The sequence below is a fragment of the Armigeres subalbatus genome, chromosome 2, assembly GCF_024139115.2.
Source record: "Armigeres subalbatus isolate Guangzhou_Male chromosome 2, GZ_Asu_2, whole genome shotgun sequence".
NCBI classification, from domain to species: Eukaryota; Metazoa; Arthropoda; class Insecta; order Diptera; family Culicidae; genus Armigeres; species Armigeres subalbatus.
The window spans coordinates 445160176-445182633 of NC_085140.1; the positions used below are offsets into that span (position 1 = coordinate 445160176).

General features: G+C 40.9%; 1 protein-coding gene across 1 annotated transcript; it reads left to right on the forward strand.

Annotated features, from left to right (window-relative positions):
* The first annotated feature begins 1531 nt into the window (after positions 1 to 1531).
* Positions 1532 to 2605, forward strand: LOC134210422 (uncharacterized). The gene has a single exon (XM_062686471.1). The coding sequence runs from the start codon at positions 1532 to 1534 to the stop codon at positions 2603 to 2605; it is 1074 nt and encodes a 357-aa protein (XP_062542455.1).
* Positions 2606 to 22458: the final 19853 nt, after the last annotated feature.

Consider the following 22458-nt stretch of genomic DNA (forward strand, 5'->3'; position numbering starts at 1 on the left):
TGTTCCATCAAATTCAGATTCGGCCGGAAGATCGCCACTCTCAACGTTTGCTATGGAAAGAAGATTCAACTAAATCACCGGACGTGTACCTTATGGATGTCGCGACGTTCGGAGCGGCATGTTCACCCTGTTCGGCACAGTTTGTTAAGAACCGAAACGCCAAGGAGCATTCGTTGAAGTATCCGAAAGCGGCTGATGCCATAGTACGGAAGCACTATGTGGATGATTATCTCGATAGCGCGGACACGATCGAGGAAGCAGTGAAGATAGCATTGGAAGTCAGGCATGTTCACTCTCTCGGGGGATTCCACTTGCGAAACTGGCTGTCAAATTCCAAAAAGGTTCTTGAACGGGTCGGGGAGAACGATACAGCAATTCAAAAGAGTCTCCAGTTAGACAGCAGAAGCGCTACAGAACGAGTGCTAGGCATGTTTTGGAAACCGGAGAAAGATGTGTTCACCTTTTCGACGAAGCTAGCGATTGAAACGCAGCATCCTACGAAGCGGCAAGCATTGCGCGTCGTGATGAGTCCGTTCGACCCAGCCGGGTTATTATGCTTCTACCTTGTTCACGGGAAAATTCTAATCCTGAAGCTATGGAGAGCGAAGACCGATTGGGATCATCAGATACCGATAGCACTAAAAGAAAATTGGACGCGCTGGACAGACTTGTTTCAACACCTGAAGAAGTTCGAGTACCTCGCTGTTATTTTCCGCATCATGCGCTCGAAGATCTTATTAAGCTACAACTGCACATTTTCGTCGATGCCAGTGAAGAAGCGTACGCATGCGTAGCGTATTTCCGGGCGGAGTTTCCAGGTGGAGTAGAGCTAGCGTTAGTTGGAGGGAAATCAAAAGTAGCACCTCTGAATACAGTATCGATCCCACGACTCGAACTGATGGCTGCAACGATTGGAGTACGGTTCCTGAAATCCACTCGGAAAGGGCATTCGCTAAAAATCGACAAAGCAGTTTTATGGAGTGACTCCAAGACTGTGCTGGCATGGATAAATGCAGATCATAGGAACTATCGACAGTTCGTCGCATGTCGCGTGGGTGAAATACTATCTAAGTCGGACGTTGAGCAATGGCGATGGGTGCCGACTAAGGAAAACCCGGCCGATTTGGCCACTAGGTGGGGAAAAGGTCCCTGCTTATATCCTAGTGGCTTATGGTTTAGAGGACCAGCTCTCTTGTGTTTGCCGGAAGACAAATGGCCCAATGAAGTGAAGCCGTCAAAACAGACGACGGAGGAAGAGTTGCCGCCATGTCTCGTGCATACGGAGACGACTGTGGATTTGGTGATCGACTGGGCGCGCTTCTCCAATTGGACACGTTTACTACGTTCTGTGGCATTTGCTCTCCGATTTTCCCAGAATCTACGGAAAAAGGTGAAAAAGCAGGCGACGACGGCTGGACCGTTGACACAGCAAGAGATAGTGCTAGCGGAGCTGGTTATATTCCGCATGGTGCAAAGCGAGCAATATTCCGACGAAGTAGCCGTCTTACACAAGGAGCGAAATTAGCAGATGATGCCGAATTCAGCAAGTTTGGAGCGTACGAGTAAGATCCGAAATTTGACACCGTACATAGACGACGACGGAGTGCTTCGGTCGGAATCCAGAATCTTCGCTGCGACGTTCGTGTCACATGATACCAGATTTCCGATCATCTTTCCGAAGGAACACTTAGTGACCCGACTGCTACTACAATGGTATCATCGGAGATTCCTACACGCAAACGGTGAGACGGTTGTGTATGAAGTGAGACAACGCTTCCATGTGCCGGCCCTCCGTGCTCAGGTGCGCAAGGCGGCCAAATCTTGTCATGAGTGCAAAGTGAAGAAGGCGGTTCCAGAAGTTCCCCGAATGGCTCCACTTCCTGCGGCGAGACTAAAACCGTACGAGCGTCCATTTTCTTACGTGGGCCTCGACTACTTCGCAGTTCGGGTAAACAGGAATACGGTGAAGAGATGGATAGCATTGTTTACTTGCCTTACCACGCGTGCCGATCATCTGGAGATAGCCCATTCGCTTTCTACCGAGTCTTGCATGCAAGTTGTGCGACGGTTTATCGGTCGCAGGGGCTCGCCGGTAGAGATCCGCAGCGATAGAGGAACGAGCTTTGTGGGGGCGAATAATGAACTGCGTATGGAGATGTCCGCGATGAACGGGCGGCTTGCCGAAACGTTTACGAACACGACTACACGCTGGGTGTTCAATCTGCCGGCTGCGCCACACATTGGTGGTTCTTGGGAACGATTCGTTAGGTCTGTTAAAACGGCGATGGCAGCAATCAAAACTACTGAAATCCCGAAGGAAGAGGCGTTAGCTACATTTGTCGTAGAGGCCGAGAGCGTGGCTAATTCCAGGACACTGACGTTCATTCCTTTGGAAAGCGAACAGCAGGAGGCCCTTACGCCGAACCATTTTATCCTGTTGAGTTCTACTGGAGTGGTGCAACCACCGAAGATGCCGGCAGATCCAGAGATTACTAGAGGTCAGCAGAGCAGACTGGCAACTCTGCCGGTCCATGGTAGACCAGTTTTGGAGAAGATGGATACGGGAGTACCTGTCGACTATTGCACGGCGGACCAAGTGGTTTGAAGAAGTGAAGCCGATAGGAGTAGGGGATTTAGTGATCGTAGTTGAAGAGAAGGTACGTAACGGACGGCTACGTGGAAGAGTAGTGGAGGTCAGCGAAGGACGTGATGGAAGAGTAAGTGACGCGGTAGTGCAGACGACAGCCGGTCTTATGCGGCGACCGGTGGCGAAGATTGCGCGACTGGATGTAGAAGGTGGTAAAGCTGATTAGTAGCTGTTTAGCAGCTGAACCAGCCTTATGGGTTGGGGAAGTGTTACGGTGGATAATGCCGAACCCATCTAGGCGGTGTAACGGGATGGATTTTTGGCAACCCGGTCACCGCGGTGGTTAGTGTATGTACTTATGAGAGGGAAACAATAATCAGATTTGTTTTGATTGAAAGGAGATTGAAAGGAGATAGAAAGAAGAGACGAAATTAACACGAAATTTAAATTATACGGTTTAGGAAGTGTGAAGTAGTTTATTGCGTTAAATTGAATTTGTATCCCATTATCCGTGAGTATTGAATTCGATTATAGTGATATGTACTAAATTTGGATATTTATGTAGGGCTACGATTTGTATTATTACGCTCACGGCGAGGCATTGGAAGAACATATTGGTAGTAATAGGGTGACCAATGTGAGTAGATTTAAAGTTATTTTTCTTGAATGATGCTAATAAAATATGTTTAGCTTTTAGCATATCTCCACCAGAAAGCACAGGTGTGTGAGGCTCAAAAGACCCCGAAAATCTCCCCAACAGGTACTTAGATATGGCAATGAATGAGAGTTCGTACCACAGAAAATGACATAGCAAGCGAGATCATGCAAGGAAGTTCAGTTGAGAAATATTAGGGCAAGGTGGTCGGTTGTCGGCACCCTAAAACCCATAAAAACGACAAAATATGAACTGGGAGCGTTATGGTTGAAAATATTATGTAAGGTACCCCGGGGCAAGTGAAAATACGGGGTAAGTGGGTACTATGGCTGCCGATTAATCGGTGAACATTTTTAACCTTTCCGTCCCCAACGTCTGTTTTTAAGGGCTTTCAAAAATATAAACTGCTGTAAAAAACGCATTTCTTGACCGATTCTTTCGCAACAAGTTGCATTCCATCCGGAAGGATCCCAATTTCTGATTTATACTAGTTTCGAGGCTATCCACACTATGGTTCCAGAATTATTCCAGATTCCGTTGGGGTCAGTTGTCCCCGGAATAAGTGGCCATTTACAATTTTAAGTCAAAACAGGTCGTGCGACACCTCAAACTTCATGATTTCACAAAGCTATGATGCGAATGATATTTTTAGGGTTCCTGGCCCACTCGGACTCAATCTGGCCACATCGGTCACAATCCGGGGACCAACGGAATGGCCATTTTTTAAATTGTTTCAAAATAGGTCGTGCGACACCTCAAATTTCATGATTTTACAAAGCAATGATGAGAATGATATTTTTAGGGTTCCTGGCCCACTCGGATCCATTCCGGCCACAATCCGGAGGACCTACGGAATGGCCATTTTCTAAATAGATGAAAAATAGGTCGTGCGACACCTCAAACTTCATGATTTTACAAAGCAATGATGGGAATGATATTTTTGGGGTTCCTGGCCTACTCGGATTCAATCCGGCCACATCGGTCACAATCCGGGGACCAACGGAATGGCCATTTTCAAAATTGATTCAAAATAGGTCGTGCGACACCTCAAACTTCATGATTTCACAAAGCAATGATGAGAATGATATTTTAAGGGTTCCTAGCCCACTCGGACTCAATCCGGCCACATTGGTCCCAATCCGGGGACCAACGGAATGGACATTTACTAAATTGATTCAAAATAGGTCGTGCGGCACCTCAAACTTCATGATTTTACAAAGCAATGATGAGAATGATATTTTTAGGGTTCCTGGCCCACTCGGATCCATTCCGGCCAAAATCCGGAGGACTTACGGAATGGCCATTTTCTAAATTGATTCAAAATAGGTCGTGCGACACCTCAAACTTAATGATTTTCCAAGCAATGATGGGAATGATATTTTTAGGGTTCCTGGCCCACTCGGATATATTCCGGCCACAATCCGGAGGACCTACGGAATGGCCATTTTCAAAATTGATTCAATTCATGATTTCACAAAGCAATGATGGGAATGATATTTTTAGGGTTCCTGGCCCACTCGGATTCAATCTGGCCACATCGGTCACAATCCGGGGACCTACGGGATGGCCTTTTTCTAATTTAATTCAAAATAGGTCATGTGACACCTCAAACTTCATGATTTTACAAAGGTATGATGGGAATAATACAAGGGCGTGGCCAGAGTGGGCAGGTTGGGCTCAAGAATTTTCCTTGAAATCCTTGAAGTCCCCCTGGGAACTTCCAAATTCCTCCGGAAAGTAATCCACAAATTCCTCTGAAAATCGTTCGAAAATCTTTCTCATGTAATTGTAATTTCTCCTTATCTAGAAACCCCTCACTAAATTTGTTTTTTAGGAAATTCATGAGGAAATTCCTTGAAGATTTCTTTTCTTCTCCAATTTTTCCTTCTAGACATTTCTTTGGCTATTATTCCAGAAAAAACCTCCGGCATTTCCTTCAGGAATACATTCGTGAGTTCCTTCAAGAATACAAACGGAATTTCCTTTCAAAATTCCGCTAGAAGTTTCTTCAGAAATTTATGACGGAAATCCTCCAATTTCGCTCCACAATTTCACTTGTAAATCTATAAGAAATTCCTTCGGAAATTCTTCTAGGAACTTCTCCGGGTATTCCTCCAGGAACTCTTCCTTTAATTCCTTGAGGATAACTTTCAGGAGTTTTTCCTTTAATACCTCCATAAATTTCATAGCGATATCCTCTAGGATTTCATTCTGGAATTCTTACCGCTATTACTTCAGAATATCTTTCAAGAATTCATCTAAAAATTTCTTTAGAAATTTATCCAGGAATTCGTCCATATATTTCCTCGGAAATTCTTCCAGGTATTTTCCCGGGAATTGCTTCAGGTACTTCTCCAGAAATTCCTTCAGGAATTTCTCCCGAAATTTTTCCGTGGAATTGTCCTGGAATGCTTTCCGGACTTCACAATTCACTCCAGAATTTCATTCGGATATTAATTTGAGAGTTCCTCCAAGATATCTTTCAAGAGTTCTTCCAAGTATTTCTTCAGAACTATCTCTGGGAATTCATCCGGTAATTTCTTCAGCATTTCATCTGGGAATTTCTGCAATAATTTCACCTGGTATTTTTCCGGGAATTCCTTCATATATTTATCCAGAAATTCCTTCATGAACTTCTCCAAGAATTAGTTCGGGACTTTCTTGTGAGAATTCTTCCGGAAGTGCTTGTGGGACCTCCACCAGGAGTTTTTCCAAGAGTTCCTCTCTGAATCCCTCCAAGAACTCGGGAAATCGGGGAGGATATATGGCAGGAATTTCATGGGAAATGGAATTTCGGAAGTTCCTCTAGAAATTCAGCTCCGGGTATTCCAAAGACTGTTCCTCTGAAAATTTCTCCGGGAGTTCCAGCAGTAGCTCCTCCGGGAATTCATTCGGAGAATTTCTCTGGGAGTTGCTCTGGAAGATCTTTTGAGAACTCTTCCAGGAGTTCCTCCTGGAATTCTTACGGAAGTTCATTTGGGAGTTCATCCAAGAGTTCTTACGAAAGCTACTCTAAAAACTCTTCCTGTAGTCCTTTAAGAAATTCCTCCAGAAGTTCCATCGGAAGTTCCTCCGAAAAATCCTCTGATAATTTCCCCGGAAATTCCTCCAGAAATTCATCCAGGAGCTCCTCCGGAAATTACTCCAGGAGTTCCTTCTTAGAGGAACACTCGGGGGAATTGCCGTAGAAATATTCGCAGGAATGCTCATAGAAACTGCCGGTGGATCTCCTGGAGGAATTCTCATAGTAGCTGCCGAAAGAGCTCCCGGAGGAATTTCAGGAGGAGCTCCTAGCAGAATTCCTAGAGGGACTCCCAGTGAAACTATTGGAAGAACTTTGGGAGGAAATTCCAGCTAAATTTCTGAAAAAGGACTAAATGATTTCCTGAAAAAAGACTGCATGATTTCCTGGAAGAGCTACTGGTGGAACTCCCGGAGGCATTCTTGAAATAACTTCCGGAGGAATTTCTGAAAAAACTCCCGGGAGAATTTTCAAATGAACCCCCGAAGGAACTGCCAGTGAAACTACCAGAAGAATACTCGAAAAAAATCTTGGATAATTCATCTTATACACAAATCTCGTCTAGCTGAAACTTTTTAGGGGTATATAGCTGAGCTGGATCATCATCTTCATCAGAGGACCTCCCGGAGATTACCTTCAGGAGCTGCCAGAGAAATTCTCGGTGGAGCTTCTGGAGGATTTTCTATATAAATTCTTGAAGAAGCCTAAATGAATTCCATAAAGAAAGCTTGAATGAATTCCCGGAGGAAATTCTGGAGAAATACTCGGAAGAGGAACCCCCGTAGGATCTGCCGATAGAACTACAGGTATAATTCTCGGAGAAAATCCTGCAGGAACTCTTTGAGGAACTGCCGGTGGAATCCCAGGAGGAACTCCGGGGGGAATTTTCAGAAAAACTCCTGGAGGATGTCCCAGTAGAAATCTTGAAGTTTCCACCGGAATTCTAACAGGATTTCTTTGGGAATTAATCTAGGAATTCCTCCGAAAATTCCATTATTGATTTCATTTACGGTATAATTTCTGTATAAATTTTCGGTGGAAACCCTGGGTGTCTGGATTGTGACCGATGTGGTCGGATTGAATCCGAGTGGGCCAGGAACCCTAAAAATATCATTCTCATCATTGCTTTGTGAAATCATGAAGTTTGAGGTGTCGCACGATTTATTTTGAATCAATTTAGAAAATGGCCATTCCGTAGGTCCCCGGATTGTGACCAATGTGGTCGGATTGAATCCGAGTGGGCCAGGAACCCTAAAAATATCATTCTCATCATTGCTTTGTGAAATCATGAAGTTTGAGGTGTCGCACGACCTATTTTGAATCAATTTAGAAAATGGCCATTCCGTAGGTCCCCGGATTGTGACCGATGTGGCCGGATTGAATCTGAGTCAGAAACCCTAAAAATATCATTCTCATCATTGCTTTGTGAAATCATGAAGTTTGAGGTGTCGCACGACCTATTTTGAATCAATTTAGAAAATGGCCATTCCGTTGGTCCCCGGATTGTGACCGATGTGGCCGAATTGTACCCGAGTGGGTCAGGAACCCTAAAAACATCATTCCCATCATTGCTTTGTAAAATAATGAAGTTTGAGGTGTCGCACGACCTATTTTGAATCAATTTTGAAAATAGCCATTCCGTTGGTCCCCGGATTGGGACCAATGTGGCCGGATTGAATCCGAGTGGGCCAGGAACCCTAAAAATATCATCATTGCTTTGTGAAATCATGAAGTTTGAGGTGTCGCACGACCTATTTTGAATCAAATTAGAAAATGGCCATTCCGTAGGTCCCCGGATTGTGACCAATGTGGCCGGATTGAATCCGAGTGGGCCAGGAACCCTAAAAATATCATTCTCATCATTGCTTTGTGAAATCATGAAGTTTGAGGTGTCGCACGACCTATTTTGAATCAAATTAGAAAATGGCCATTCCGTAGGTCCCCGGATTGTGACCAATGTGGCCGGATTGAATCCGAGTGAGCCAGGAACCCTGAAAATATCATTCTCATCATTGCTTTGTGAAATCATGAAGTTTGAGGTGTCGCACGACCTATTTTGCATCAATTTAGAAAATGGCCATTCCGTAGGTCCTCCGGATTTTGGTCGGAATGGATCCGAGTGGGCCAGGAACCCTAAAAATATCATTCTCATCATTGCTTTGTAAAATCATGAAGTTTGAGGTGTCGCACGACCTATTTTGAATCAATTTTGAAAATAGCCATTCCGTTCGTCCCCGGATTGGGACCGATGTGGCCGGATTGAATCCGAGTGGGCCAGGAACCCTAAAAATATCATTCCCATCATTGCCTTGTAAAATCATGAAGTTTGAGGTGTCGCACGACCTATTTTGAATCAATTTAGAAAATGGCCATTCCGTTGGTTTCCGGATTGTGACCAATGTGGCCGGATTGAATCCGAGTGGGCCAGGAACCCCAAAAATATCATTCCCATCATTGCTTTGTAAAATCATGAAGTTTGAGGTGTCGCACGACCTATTTTTCATCTATTTAGAAAATGGCCATTCCGTAGGTCCTCCGGATTGTGGCCGGAATGGATCCGAGTTGGCCAGGAACCCCAAAAATATCATTCTCATCATTGCTTTGTAAAATCATGAAGTTTGAGGTGTCGCACGACCTATTTTGAATCAATTTAGAAAATGGCCATTCCGTTGGTCCCCGGATTGTGACCGATGTGGCCGAATTGTACCTGAGTGGGTCAGGAACCCTAAAAACATCATTCCCATCATTGCTTTGTAAAATAATGAAGTTTGAGTTGTCGCACGACCTATTTTAAATCAATTTTGAAAATAGCTATTCCGTTGGTCCTCGGATTGTGACCGATGTGGCCGGATTGTATCCGAGTGGGTCAGGAACCCTAAAAATATCATTCCCATCATTGCTTGGGAAATCATGAAGTTTGAGGTGTCGCACGACCTATTTTGAATCAATTTAGAAAATGGCCATTCCGTTGGTCCCCGGATTGTGACCGATGTGGCCGAATTGTACCCGAGTGGGTCAGGAACCCTAAAAACATAATTCCCATCATTGCTTTGTAAAATAATGAAGTTTGAGGTGTCGCACGACCTATTTTGAATCAATTTTGAAAATAGCCATTCCGTTGGTCCCCGGATTGTGACCGATGTGGCCGGATTGTATCCGAGTGGGTCAGGAACCCTAAAAATATCATTCCCATCACTGCTTGGAAAATCATGAAGTTTGAGGTGTCGCACGACCTATTTTGAATCAATTTAGAAAATGGCCATTCCGTTGGTCCCCGGATTGTGACCGATGTGGCCGGATTGAATCCGAGTGGGCCAGGAACCCCAAAAATATCATTCCCATCATTGCTTTGTAAAATCATGAAGTTTGAGGTGTCGCACGACCTATTTTGAATCAATTTAGAAAATGGCCATTCCGTAGGTCCTCCGGATTGTGGCCGGAATGGATCCGAGTGGGCCAGGAACCCTAAAAATATCATTCTCATCATTGCTTTGTAAAATCATGAAGTTTGAGGTGTCGCACGACCTATTTTGAATCAATTTAGAAAATGGCCATTCCGTTGGTCCCCGGATTGTGACCGATGTGGCCGGATTGAATCCGAGTGGGCCAGGAACCCCAAAAATATCATTCCCATCATTGTTTTGTAAAACCATGAAGTTTGAGGTGTCGCACGACCTATTTTTCATCTATTTAGAAAATGGCCATTCCGTAGGTCCTCCGAATTGTGGCCGGAATGGATTCGAGTTGGCCAGGAACCCTAAAAATATCATTCTCATCATTGCGTTGTAAAATCATGAAATTTGAGGTGTCGCACGACCTATTTTGAAACAATTTAAAAAATGGCCATTCCGTTGGTCCCCGGATTGTGACCAATGTGGCCAGATTGAGTCCGAGTGGGCCAGGAACCCTAAAAATATCATTTGCATCATAGCTTTGTGAAATCATGAAGTTTGAGGTGTCGCACGACCTGTTTTGACTTAAAATTGTAAATGGCCACTTATTCCGGGGACAACTGACCCCAACGGAATCTGGAATAATTCTGGAACCGTACTGTGGATAGCCTCGAAACTAGTATAAATCAAAAATTGGGATCCTTCCGGATGGAATGCAACTTGTTGCGAAAGAATCGGTCAAGAAATGCGTTTTTTACAGCAGTTTAGATTTTTGAAAGCCCTTAAAAACAGACGTTGGGGACGGAAAGGTTAATGGTAACAATGATCTAGAAAGATGAAGCAGAATTATCAACGAAATCGCCTGACGCAAAAAAATTGGAATCAAAACCATTTGCGGCACTATACTAATGGTATTGTTTAATCATGACTTTAAACTACCGGCAAAATCTATCACTTTTATTTTAATTCAATGGATTTCTAACAAAATAGTCGTTCCTGAAATCATTGACGTGGAAAGTGAATATTTTGAGCAATTAAATAATTGTGTGACATCAAAAACGATTTAAAAGTTTTGATTAAAGCCAAAATCTGCGATTTTCACTTTCCCTTGATTTTTAACATACATGGGGCAAGTGGGACATATTTGAACAACATTTTTGATAGAGCCATTTTACCTGTTTTTAGACTGTTGTCTAGTGAAAAATAACTTCGACACTCATATATCATATGGATCTGAATCAAATGCAGTTGATATCGTTGGTTTAGTTGTAAAGAAGTAGTGTACAGTTAATTTACCAAATGTGTATTATACTTTCTGAAAATTATCTCCGTCATGGAAAAGAGCAATAGTTATACCTATGCAAAATTTTCCGTTTACAGTGCACACAATCTACTTATTCTACAATAGATCAACAGGTTTTGTCTTGTGTTTTGTTATTTTTAAACTTCGCATCAGATTAACAGATTTTAAGATAAATAAAGTGGTTAAGACATAAATTGGTAATTTCATTCTATTACAAATTTACAACACTGCCTGAATAAAAACGTTCCTTTTGAGGTTCTAATTTATGTAATAATTTGTGTTAAACAGAGAAACATTCATTCGAAAAGTGAACAAAGATTTGCTTATCTCTTTTATCTAACACATTCGGTAAGAAAGTAAGCTAATGTAAAGCCAGACAACAAACAATTAAACGGTAAACCGGCTGTTGTCTTGATTTTATATCCCTTTCTTTTGCCAAAAACAAAAGTCTGACAAGTAATAGACACATTCCAGCGTAACGCGACACCATGAGGAGCCGACTTTCAGCGAGAAATTAGGTCTGCATTCGAAAATTAGCCTCGGGGACATATGATTAAACAGGTGTAAAAATATCCTCACTAAATTTCTTTTCTGATAGAATATTCATTTTGAGATTTTTCGCTTTGAATATGATAAATATAGCGCGCTGCATTTCGTAACGCGACACCATCGCTGAATTGCACTTTTTCGCATTTTGAAATGCAATTGCGTTTTTCAGCTCTGGTATACGGTTTGGAGTCTCAATTTATTCTAAGCATTTCTCGTATATATCAACAGAAATGAGGCTGTGAATAAAAATCGCAGGAAAACACGAAAATTATAATGAAAATAACTGAATTGATATGAACACCGCCGCGTTACGTTGATCGACAAACAGTCTCCTGCAAATGGTGTCGCGTTACGCAAACGTGTTTATCGTTGATAGAATACGTAATTTCAGCCGATTTCGATGCGACATGTTATATTCGACACAGAATATTATCACATTATCTATCGTTGAATGTAGTTCGAGTTGGCGGTTACGATCTGGAGTTTCAGTTATTAAAGTTTGAGGGACTAACCGGCACAAATATAGAACTGAACCAATTCTATTCGTATCATATATTCAGTTTAAGAAACAAATTAAATGGTAATGGGTTTTCCTATTTTCATATTAGTCACACCCAAGTATGACCCGGATCGGTTTTTAAGTACGTGGTCAGACGATCGATCCCCCTAGTAGTGAGTTTTTTTTACACTGAAAAGTTCTATATTGCCTATTTTCTACGTTAACCTTTTTGAAAGGTGATGATGGCCCAAGAAGCTCAGCAATGTTGAAGAGGAATATTTCTGTCGTTTTTTATTCTACGTTTCTACTGGAACGTTGTCTGTTTTCAACTTTTCATTTATTTCAGAAAAGATTGGAATACGTCTCATGTCTCAACCAATGTTTATCACAAGAACGTATGCGTCGTGCCCTGAGTGCACTACTTTTAACTACATTTTCAATCTTTACGTTATCATCAACACTACTCAGAAAATAAAAGTTAAATCACGGGGATTCGAACATGAGTTTTTAAAAAAAGAACGTCTACTCTAAATCACTGTTAAACCAAGAATGATAATTATATTCAATTCTACTTAGAGCTAACCTATGTAACTGAATACTAGCTGACCTACACTTTCCGAAGCCTGTCCAAGGGTCGATCACTGTTGTCGTCGTTGTCCGGATGTTATTTTGTTGATGCCGCAGTTTATCGTCAAAAGGTAAATGTGCTGTAGGCTGTTATGCGTTTGCCGGTCGCTCACGTGGTTGTTGGGGTTGATGCTTTTTGATGATTCGGGCCAAATAGTGTTTGTAGGATGTTTGGTGTTTTATCGTTGCCAACTTGATGTGACGTGGTGGGTTGGTTGGTAACTGCTCCCCCTTTAAGATCGTATCGTCCCGATACGATTATTGGAATGGTTGTTGAACGTCTCCTGATAATGATGTATGAGGTAACAAGGAGCACTGAAAGGATACTAAAAGTTGAAAGGCCTACACTGGTGTAGGTGTATTTGATATTCCCGTTTTCTAAGTCAGAAAGTTTCTGACGATTATGGATATGCAACTCATGTAGCTTTTTGATAGTCATATCTGGCTCGAGGGTAAATTGCTCGATTTTGATTCCATCCAATGGGATAATAGTTTGGTGTGGTTTATAGCTGTACGCTGAATTGCTGTATGTACAGTTATTTAGGGTCACTGAGCAGTTGGAGAAATATATCAAAAATGTGCCCTTCAAGGTTCTGTTGGAAACGTTGCAATTTGTTGACATTTCGGTTAACGATGAGTTTTTCACAACAATGTAGTTTTCAGTAAGCCTTTTAAGATCCTTGTAGTTTTTGGTGGGTTTGGTAAATGAGCAATTACCTGGGATTCCTCTGAGTATCTTGGAAAAGCAATCATCTTGAGATACATCCGCTAAGTTATCCTTATCGCATAAAGCGTTTTGTCCTACAGTACGGCATTCCGATTTGAGTAGAAAAGTCTTGTTGAGTCCGATGAGTGCAGATGATGAGGGCAATTCGATGATTCTTCCGTCGATTGGTATAGGCTCCATAAGGATTCGATTGAAAACAGTAGATTCTAACTGTGGAATAAAGATTATGAAGTATAACTTTTGGTTCCTAAATACTGAGCTAATCCCTAACATTTCATAAATTTGATCAGTGCTTTGAAAGGTAATGTTATGACTCTCGAGTTTTTCTCTAATAAGGCTGAGTTCTGATTTTCCTAAAATGTTTTTAGAAATTACGTTAAGGTTTGCTAATTGAGAAGTTTCAAAAATAGACTCTAGCTCTTTTTCTATTTGCTCTAATTGGTAAGTTGTTTTGAATGTTTGGATGAGAAAAGATACGTGATTAATTCCTGTGTTATTATTGATGCCCCGTTTAATATTTATAAGTTCTCTGGTTATAATAGTTTGTTGGTCATTAAATGTTTTATCATTTTATTTATCTGATTCTCGAATTTCCTGTTTAACCTAATCTGAAGATTGTTTTGAGATATTAAACTATTTCCACTAACTTTCAGATTCTGGATTTCTTGGTCTATTTTACAAGGTCATTATCATCAAGGTTACCTGTTAACAATTTAATACTTGACCCTAACAAGTTAAATGCTCCTCTTTTAATCTCCTATGGGGCAGTAAGTTTTCGTAGAGCCTCAAAATGTCATCAAATTTGTTGGATAGCAAAATAGTCAAATCTTTGAAGGTGTCGAAATGCGTGAGTCCTCGTATAATCTTGTCGATGTTATCCAACAACTTTTGGTATTGGTCGAGATCTATTTCATGATATAGTCTGTCTTGTCCTTTGGTTATGAAACAATGTCCTGTTGTTATTGTCAGTAGTCCTGGATTGTTCGAAAGGTCCTGTATTTGTATAGTCTGCGTCTGCGTGGTCTTCATAATGGACAGTGGAATTATGATGGTTAAGATCAGCATGGTTTTCCTAAAAATAGAAATAGTAAGCATTATTTACGAATTCTTTTTAAATTATTTTTATGTAATTTGCGATTCGAGTTATCTATGAATGTTTTGTTTCTATTCTGGATAACTTGAACCGCGTCAAATTTTTTCTTGGTTTTACATTTGATTCCTTGCACTTTGTGGAACACTTTCTCGTTCTCCTGCAATTCAGGTTCCTCTTCTCTATTTTGATTGTGTTGATCTAGATCCTTTTTCTGGGTTCGTTCCAATTGCATGACAACGTCATCGTATATCTTGTTTCTATTTGCCAAAATTTGATCCATATCGAGTGGGCGTTCTTCACCATCTTTTATACCAAAGAAAATCTCTCTGGGCTTTAATTTTGTTGCCGTGTGGATTGTTCCGTTATACAGAGTGCAAGCAATCATGTAAACTTCTTTGCTACTTAAGTCATTATACTTATCCTTGATGCACCTGTAAATCTCAGCGAGAGTACTATGAAATCTTTCGACTATACCGTTAGTCTCGCTACGATTTACTGGTGTGAAATAAATTTGAATCCGTAAATCTTCTAACAGTCCCCGAACCTCAATGGATTTCATTGCTGGTTCGTTGTCTGAGATGATTAGCTGTGGCTTACCGTGGGTGCTGAAATATTTTAAAAGCGTTTTCCTGATGTCCTGGATATTCCTACTAGCTAATGGCAATATGACTGCAAATCTGGAGAATTTGTCTACTATTGATAGAAACATGTTTGGTTGGGATATTAGTATGTCTAGATGAATGATTTCTAAAGGTGCTTTTGGAATGGGCGATTCCCCATGTTTAATCTTGTATGGTTTACGCTCATATTTATTTTTGTTGCACGTTTCACAAAGTAAAATGAATTTTCTAATATTTTGCTTCATTTTAGGAAAGTAATATTTTCCTGCCAGTTCCTTAAAATTTTCCCAAATTCCTCTATGTGAAAGTTCGTGAGTTTTTCTAACCAACTCGTTTTGCTCTTCCAAGGTTTGTACGTCTTCCAGTAAAATTTGAGAAATCCTGACTTTAAGAATTTTATTCCTGCTGAAATAGTTTTTGTACACGACTTGAATGGTAGGAATGACTGACTCTGGACACATAATGCAGTTCACCTGTTTGGGGTTCATGTATTCTTTGAAGATGTTGATTAGAGTAGGTACGCCAAACGTGATTCTCGAAATTGTTCGCCTAAAAATGCGTGGAAAGATTTCTTCTACCTTATTTTCATCATGGTCACTAATACGGAGTATTATTTGATTAGAATGTACATTGAGAGGGCGTATAGTCATTGGAACGAATTCGCTATCATCTGTATCTGCCGAATGAACGGTTTCGTCATCTGACTCGTCTTCTTCGTTTAAGTTTACTTCATGCGGAATTCGAGATAAACCATCTGCGACAATATTCTGTTTGCCTGGTCTATACTTAATTTCATAATCATATTCCTCAAGTTCGAGTCTCCATTTGATAAGTTTACTATTTGGAGTTTTGAGGTTTAGTCCATACGTTAAAGGTTGATGGTCTGTGTATAACACAAATTTTCTACCAAAAGGTATGGCCTAAAGTACTTGCATCCCCATCGAATAGCCAATAACTCTTTTCGATGGTGGAATAGTTTTCTTCTGACTTTGTTTGGGTTCTTTTTGCGAACGCTATTGGCTTGTCATTTCCAATAGTACCTTGGGAGATTACTGCACCAATTGCGTGGTTAGAAGCATCGGTTGTTAGTATGAAATTTTTGTTGAAATCTGGGTATTGCAAGATACTACTACTAGTCAAAATGTTTTTGCATCTCTCGAATGCATTAACAAACTCAGCAGTGTGCTTAATTTTTCACCTTTTCGTAGGCAGTTGGTGAGTGGTTTTGCAATTTTAGCAAAATCTTGAATAAATTTGCGGTAGTAACCTAGAATACCTAAGAACCCGCGAAGTTCCTTATCGGTCTTGGGTATGGGCCATGTTTTGATTGCACTAATCTTGCTTGGATTTGGTTTAACACCCTCTGGTGTTACGACATGTCCAAGAAAAGCGACTTCTTTGCGTAGGAATTCGCTTTTATCTAATTGAATCTTCATGTTATACTTTTGCAAACAAATGAAGATCTTTGTTAAGTTTTCCAAGTGTTCTTGGAGACTAGTAGAATACACAATTATGTCGTCCATGTAAACTAGACATATTTTGCCAATGTATTCTCTAAGTATATTGTCCATTACCCTCTGAAAGGTGGATGGAGCGTTTCGCAATCCAAAGGGCATACGTAAAAATTCATAATGCCCATGTTCGACACTGAATGCTGTCTTTGCAATGTCCTCTTTTTGGACTTCAATTTGATGGAATCCAGAGGCTAAGTCGAGGTGGTGAAGTAGAGACATTTCCCTAGCTTATCTAATATATCGTTGATATTAGGAATAGGGTCTCTGTTTTCAACCGTTTTCTCGTTCAGTTTTCGATATTCGATTACTAAACGCCATTTCTTTTGACCCGAGGCATCCATCTTTTATGGCACTACCCACACTGGGCTGGACCAAGGACTATTTGAATGTCTGATAATACCCTGCTCAAGCATTTTCATGATCTGCCGTTGTACCTCTTCTTTGTGACAGAAAGGATACCGGTATGATTTAGAATGTACGGGTACGTCATCTTTGGTTTTGATAGAGTGTTTAATGCCATTAGTGAACGTAAGAGTTTTATCTTCTTTGTGAAAAATATCTTCGAAATTACGAATAATCTTTAGAAGTTTTTCACGCTCTTCAGTATTGAGATGGTCTAATCGTAGTTGATTAGATAACTGTATCTCTGTCTTTTCCTGACTAACTTAGTCCCAATGGGTTTTGTATCAAAATTATTCAATTCTCCAAACACAAGCCTGTTTGGATTTATTTTAACAATGTCCTCCGTTTTGTTCTCTATTATCACTGTCGTTTTGTTATTTTTCGCGTGGTAAATTCCCGGGAGTACAACTATCTCATCAGTCAGAGGTAGTTCGTTGTCAATGAAAAAATCCCCGTTTGTAACATCAGTGGACAATGTAATACCTATTTGTTCGTTGGAATTAACGCAAACTGTGTATGAATCAGGATATTTCTTTTTCAAGGGTATAGTGCAATTTGGAAACTGTAGTTTGTTGGAGTGAGTGATAATATTAGCTTTTAGATCGGCCAAAGATTCATACCCTATAAGTCCGTCAAAAGGAGTGAAATTTGTGGAGGTGAAAAGTTAGTGGAAGTCTCCTTTGAAAGGAGAGAATTTTATGTATTTGTCTATCTTATGATGTCCGTTGATGCTCTTTACTACCGATGGGTTTGACATTTTATCCATGATGTACCTACTAATGATGGATCAATATAATTTTTGTTGGCTCCCGTGTCAATGAGGAGTTTAAGATTACCAAATTCTGTTTTAAGTTCGATATAAGGCAGAAAGTTGTTGCTTCCTATTTTCTTCTATTAAGTCGGAAGTTATTCGAAAATTTACGTCGTCAACAGGGGTTTCCGACGATTCATTGGGTGCAAGGGATTCTGATGATTCATTGGTTACACAAGCAGAGTTATCAATGGTGTTTCCTTGTTCATTATCACTGTGGAGATGGTTGCTAACATCGTTAGAATAAAATGGATTTGTTTCTAGGTAATATTCTTCTGGGTACTGATATTGTTCATATGGATAGTAGTGGTTGGCTAATTCGATGTTTCTTAATTCTTCAACATGAAATCTGTTAGCTTGAGGTGAAAAATGATTTCGTGGGGAAATTGGTTGTAATTAGGTAGGGTCGATTCATGTAATTGACATGTTTGCTCATAGTAGAGGGTCGACATCCATCGGGACGGCCTTTGGAATTGGTTTTGGGAATGGTCTTGGGGCCATCGCTGGTGGAAAAACATTTCTAGGAGGAAATCTTTGAGGCATGTAATTATTGGGATAAAGGTGGTCGTTGTGGACGTGGTCCTGGTGACGGTGGAAATCTTTGAGATGAGTTGAAATGAGTATGTGTTTGATGGCGCGGAGCAAATGTTGGTTTAGCTGGGGCTGGTGGTAACGGCTTGAAATTTGGTTTCGCATAATTATAATTTTGTTCCTCCAGACACAATCGAAGGGCATCCTTCATTGTATCTGGTCCGCGTGCCCTAATTATTGGACCTAAGGGTTCTTTTAACCCAGCCAAAAGACTTTTAGCCCCATCTGTTGATAGAACTCCTTTTCGAGGCAATAACTGCTGCATTATTTTCAATAATGTTTAAATTATTGATCAGTAATGAAATGGTGTGGGACACCTTGCTGTAAAACTCTTCGACGTTGTTTGTTTGATAAATTTTGAAAAGATCACGAGTTAGAGACACTTCGTCTCGTCGATCGCTATAATGAGTAATTAGATTTTGTTTCATCTCGTTCCAATTTAAATTGGTGCCATACAACTGAGTATGTTGTCTGCGTCACCAATAATTTTTGTGCGAACCGCTTGGATCCACACATTGTGCACGTTACTTCCCTCCGCTTCATTTAGTAAAGGCATTATGTTGTCGATTGCCCTGATAAATGAGTTTAATTTCACTGGGTTCCCATCGAAACAGGGAAGATCCCGTATAATTTGTGGGGTTTGGAGAGATTTTAAAATGCTCTCTGTTCTCCCAATATTACCAACGGTTGGTGCTGGGGGCACATTCGCATGTTGGTGGAGCGCTTGTTCGGCTTGAGCTCGAACGTGCGCTAGCTCTTCGTCGCGATTAGACACGTGTTGAGCTAACTCTTGGAGTTGCCGTTGCAGCTCCTCAATTTGTTGGTCTTGCAAATTTCTCGCCATATCAAACCGATTATTACTTCTTCGGGCAATTTTCGCACTATTTTAACACTGTTAAGCACTGAATCACTTTTTATCTTACACTTGTATCTTTAAGAAATTAAAAATTCACTTACCTAAGTTTGTTATCGATGTTCCTTCGATAGTAGAGAGGACGTGTCCGATTATCCGTCGATGCTGGTCTCTCTCGGGATGTCGATATTCCTTCGACAGATTCTGGTTCTTTATGATTATCCGCGTTGGCCTTTTCTTCTCTGGGATGTGCTGCAAGTCTTCGATATTCCCTCGAAGATGTCTTTTCGACGAACACACTCACTCGCGAACTAAGAACTCGGACGCGGATCCTACCGACTGCGCCAGTTAAATCACGGGGATTCGAACATGAGTTTTAAAAAAGAACGTCTACTCTAAATCACTGTTAAACCAAGAATGATAATTATATTCAATTCTACTTAGAGCTAACCTATGTAACTGAATACTAGCTGACCTACACTTTCCGAAGCCTGTCCAAGGGTCGATCACTGTTGTCGTCGTTGTCCGGATGTTATTTTGTTGATGCCGCAGTTTATCGTCAAAAGGTAAATGTGCTGTAGGCTGTTATGCGTTTGCCGGTCGCTCACGTGGTTGTTGGGGTTGATGCTTTTTGATGATTCGGGCCAAATAGTGTTTGTAGGATGTTTGGTGTTTTATCGTTGCCAACTTGATGTGACGTGGTGGGTTGGTTGGTAACTTAAATACTGAAGTTTTTTGCCTGGCGCTATTCATTATATTTTCGACTACCGGTGACCAACACTCTTAAATTATTTCACCGATATTGACTGTGAAAATCTCTGTTAACGTTTTTAAGATGAAATATCGACTAAATTGACGTATGTTCACGGCATCTTCTTTGAGCGCTGACGAACTCGGCTGTGACGATCTTGGTCAAAGAATAAAAAATGCCGAGCTAGTGAGAGCGAACGAAAGGAAAATTAACTAAAATATTAAAAATCATCAAATTAAATGGAGAAAAGAAAACACGAGTCTTTCGGTTTCTCAAAGCTAAAAATATGTTTAAAAATCAAGCTAAAACTTGTATTAAAAAAATATAGCTGCGGCTCCGTAACGCTTCACGTCAGATGAGTCTTTCTAATAAACGAACCATTAAAAAAAATATAATCATACTTGGCATCCACAAACAAGTTTGACGGTTCGTGACATGGTAGAAGGAAACCGTGTTCGTCAGCAAACTGTTAGTTACGTTTACTCATATGAGTGGCATGATGATATTGCGTGGAAAAGAAAGAGGATTAAAAAAGCCTCACAATTTATTCGAAAAAAAAACTCAGTTTCACGTGACTTATTAAGGTGAATCGCGTTGGAGTCCAATTAAAAATCGACATAGCGCTTTAAAGGGCACATAACTCGAAAAGTAAACGACAGGCAAAAGCGGGAAGTAGTTTTTCACCTTTGCTCACTTGCAGCACACACGAAAAAATGGTTTACAGATGTGCTAACCGCCTAAATATTCACATTTGTGCGAGCAAAAACGTGAGGTGTGGGATAGCACGGCCATTGTGCCTGCCATTTTTGGACGCCGCCGTAAGTCACCTTAACGGACGACCCCAAAGGGGTCACCAAACACCAAATATTTGTAATTTCCCACCACTCCGTAACATTTTTGTATGGTAACCTATTTTTTGTAGTATGGAGAGTTACCAAATGACACACCCCGTTACACCACCAATTTTGTTACGCTATTCATGTACAAGCCCTAAATTACTTGAAAGAAACCATTGTGAAACTGTATCAATTAACCGAAAGCATTTTATCCCTTATTACAGAAGCACATTCAATTCGCGTAACGCGACACCATATTTTTGTACCTAGTGTAACTTCATGGAAAATGGTCCGATTTTGGATCTTAATACACGAAAAGAAAGCTCTTGACGAGTACTAAGAGAATCCTGATCGAACGCAAATTACTGAATGATCGTTGACATTCTTTGGGGTAGACTAGTCCAACCCCTAGACTACGCACAGTAGCTGGAAGTAGCGCTCCCAAGGGAAATCAGCACTACAAAGAGCACCTGAATAGCGATGTGACAAGAAACGAGAAAGATATGGTGACGAACCTGAGAGCACGCTCGCAACACACCCGTTTTCCAGCTCCGGATCTCCAGGAAATCTAGGAGGAGATTGGCCGTCTGAAAAACAGCAAAGCCCCTGGAGTTGACCAACGACCAGAGAGCACGGTGGTGAAACACTGGCTAAAGCGCTGCACTGGGTGATTATCTTCAAAAAGGGGTCGTTCAAAAATGATGTCACAGGTTTCAATTCGACATGCACTTAAACATTAAGGATACGGGTAACGCTACAATAGATCTAATAACTGGTCGCAGTGGCACACCCAAACAGGGAAGATAAAAAAGCACCAATTGCAAGAAAGTTCGCGAGCAGTATCAGCCTGGATTCATGGGCGATCGCTCTACCACGGACCAGGTGTTCGCCGTACGCCAGATATTGTGGCAATGCCGCGAATAAGTACAACGTGCCTACACATCATCTAATCATCGACTTCAAAGCCGCAAATGAAACAATTGATACGAGCGATTATCGATATGAAGGAAAGGACCTAACAACGCTGACACCGATCGATGAGCCACTGAAAAGTGTTTCGGAACCATAGGATCCACACATCCCAAGTAACGACCCAAGTCCTAAGTGGTCATTTTTCCTCACTCCGTCATGAATAAAGCATCTTTTCAACATTCTTTCTCATTCCACGACGATGCTCCTAACCAAACATAGTAAAAGGTTGCAAAAAAGTTGATAATAGTGACTTTTTCCGAGAAAAAGTAACTTTAGTGACTTGAGCTCGAAAAAAGTGACCAAGTCACTAAAAAGTGACCCGCTACCAGGCCTACTTGTACTTTGTTATGCGCATGTGGTTGTCTGCCATAATTTGCTTCTCGTCAAGTTGCAGTTATATTAAATACTGTGACTAAAATAAAAACTCCATGAAAACTGTTCTATCTTCAAGTTTTAAGTCGCAACAGTTACCAAATGCTGTATTTTAATATTATCTAGAACTTTCTAGAACATGCAAAGATATAGAAAAAAGATAGAATAAAAAACTGTTTAGGGTTATCCTCATAAAACGTGACAAATCTCCAAAGGTAATAAAATTATAAAAATTGGCTTCCCTGACAATTTTTTTGGAGAACTTTTGCTACAACTTTTGTA